Genomic DNA, 2,078 nt, shown 5'->3' with positions numbered 1-2,078 from the left:
CATTTGCATGGTAGAAACAGAAGCTGCTCTTCATATTAGTGACAAACAATAACAGTAGCAACAGTTTTTGACAAGTTTAAAGATTCTTTAAAATACATTAAAAATATTTAAAAAATAAACTACAAAATTTAATACGATAAAGTGCAAATTAAAACGTAGCTGTATCTGCAACTGTATTTGATAATGTTTTGAACTTTTAAAATACTGCACGAAAGAACCAGAAGCTGTACTTCATATTAGTGACAAACTTTGGCCTTTTTTTTGGCCTACATACATTTTTGCTTCTACTTTTTTTTTAAAATAAGTTTCCATCTTCGGCAGGTATCTAAGGTTCTTCTTCTACATATTAAAAAAGTTGTTAAATACCTGAGTGGTGCACTACTGCTACTAGTGGTGAGAAAGTGTATTGCACCTCATTCAAAATCAATGCGGTCCCACGGCCTTCTGTGGCCCAAAGTTTAAAACTGTTGTTCTTTTGAGGCCCTCAAGATGGCGCTCGCGGCCCACAGGTTAAGAATCTCTGATCTAGCTCACAAGTAGGGCAGAAAATTTTTCCAAGTCCGCTCTTTGCAACAAGGCTCCATGAAGAACAGAGGAATCTGAGCCTCCTACCTGGGCTTCTCCTGGGCCTCGATCAGCCGGATCACGTCCTCCATCCACAGCATCAGGTCGCGCACCATGCTGAAGAAGCGGAACTTGTCTCCGGTGTCGGCCAGCTTCACTCGCCGACCCTCCGCCGCCTCCAGCAGGTTCTTCCAGGCCTCCAGGACCTGCAGGAGGAGGTGACAGAATCAGCACAGGTCCTGTTATTGATGTCACGGCTGGACGAGCCTCTGAGGTTCACTTACAAAGAAATGATCATTTATTCATTAAACACATTGTCACTGTGCTGCAGAGTGCACCGCAGCAGCAGCAGCAGCTCAGGGGAGAGAAACCAAGAGCACTGAAGCAAATTAAAAACACATTCATTCGTGCAGACTGCAGAAGCTTTAACAGCTGAAGGAAACCAAATTATATCAGTCAACTTGTCTTTTTGCTGTTTTTATTGTCTAAACTGCTGCCTTAGCTGACCAAGACACGTTTCAGGAAATAAAAGAGTAAATACATTGTACTATGTCAATTTAAAAAGAGAACAACTGGACTTGTTTTCAGAGGCTGAAGACAATTTGTTTCCCAAGTGGGAAGCTTCATCAATCCAAACTGTCTGGAGTGTGGAGCTCCAAGCTTTTAATAACTGCATGAGAGGCCTCATTAGTGCTTATGGGACTAAAAACACTGGCCTGTCACAATGAAGACTCGTTAGGCTCTTCAGCCTGGCTCATAGGAGAGATGCTTTGGTCACATGCATGAAGTGGCAATCATAATGGAACTGGCTGGGAATCAGGCTTAATGCTGCATTGGAGGTTTTCAAAAGTTGAAATCTGAGACCTCCTCCTTTGCTTCAAGTGGTTTTTTTTCTCGTTTGATGTAAAAACGAAAAAACTCTTCACGCCATTTTCTGAAAGTCCTTGGGAGAGACCAGCCTCTGTCAGAGGGTCCTGTTAGGTTTGAAATGCACTGGGATCTTTCAGATATACCAGAAACGTATGGAGGGATAATATTTTAGTTTGTTCTCCTCCCTGTTTGATGAAGGCTTTGTTATGATATTGCTCCAAATAAAAATGCTCAAAATTGTGTGAAAAATTTTCCACATAAAGCAAAAGCATTTAGGTGAAACAGGAGTGAAAACAAGGTGTTTATGGGCCACTTCCTGCATGTTTTACTTCCCTGCTCCAAACACCAGATTCAGTGACTGAATTACCTCTTCAAGTTCTGCAGAAGCCCGTTAATCATCCATTCATACAAATCAGGGCCCGTATTTATAAAACTTCTTAGAATTACTCTTAAGAATGCTGCTAAGAGTGGACTTAAGTGTAAAATAATTCTTAGTTAAAAGCTGAGAGTAAAAGTCAGTTATCAAGCGTCTCAGTCTGACTTTAAGTGAAGTGTAGGAGTAATTCTTAAGTGTCAGTCTGACTTTAAGTGAAGGAGTAATTCTTAAGTGTCAGTCTTACTTTAAGTGACGTGTAGGAGTAATT

At 40.9% G+C, this 2,078-nt stretch overlaps 1 protein-coding gene across 1 annotated transcript in view; it reads right to left on the bottom strand.

The window, feature by feature from the left end:
* Window positions 1-2,078, bottom strand: part of LOC106525830 (spectrin beta chain, non-erythrocytic 1) — a gene marked incomplete at its 5' end in the record, with an annotated part of 64,167 nt that overhangs the window by 18,075 nt on the left and 44,014 nt on the right. The window contains 1 exon segment of the mRNA XM_014020181.1: window positions 613-770. Coding sequence (XP_013875635.1) covers window positions 613-770 — 158 coding nt within the window.

The sequence above is a fragment of the Austrofundulus limnaeus genome, unplaced genomic scaffold (genome assembly GCF_001266775.1).
Source record: "Austrofundulus limnaeus strain Quisiro unplaced genomic scaffold, Austrofundulus_limnaeus-1.0 Scaffold243, whole genome shotgun sequence".
Classification (NCBI taxonomy): domain Eukaryota; kingdom Metazoa; phylum Chordata; class Actinopteri; order Cyprinodontiformes; family Rivulidae; genus Austrofundulus; species Austrofundulus limnaeus.
This window is presented reverse-complemented; position numbering and strand designations above follow the sequence as displayed.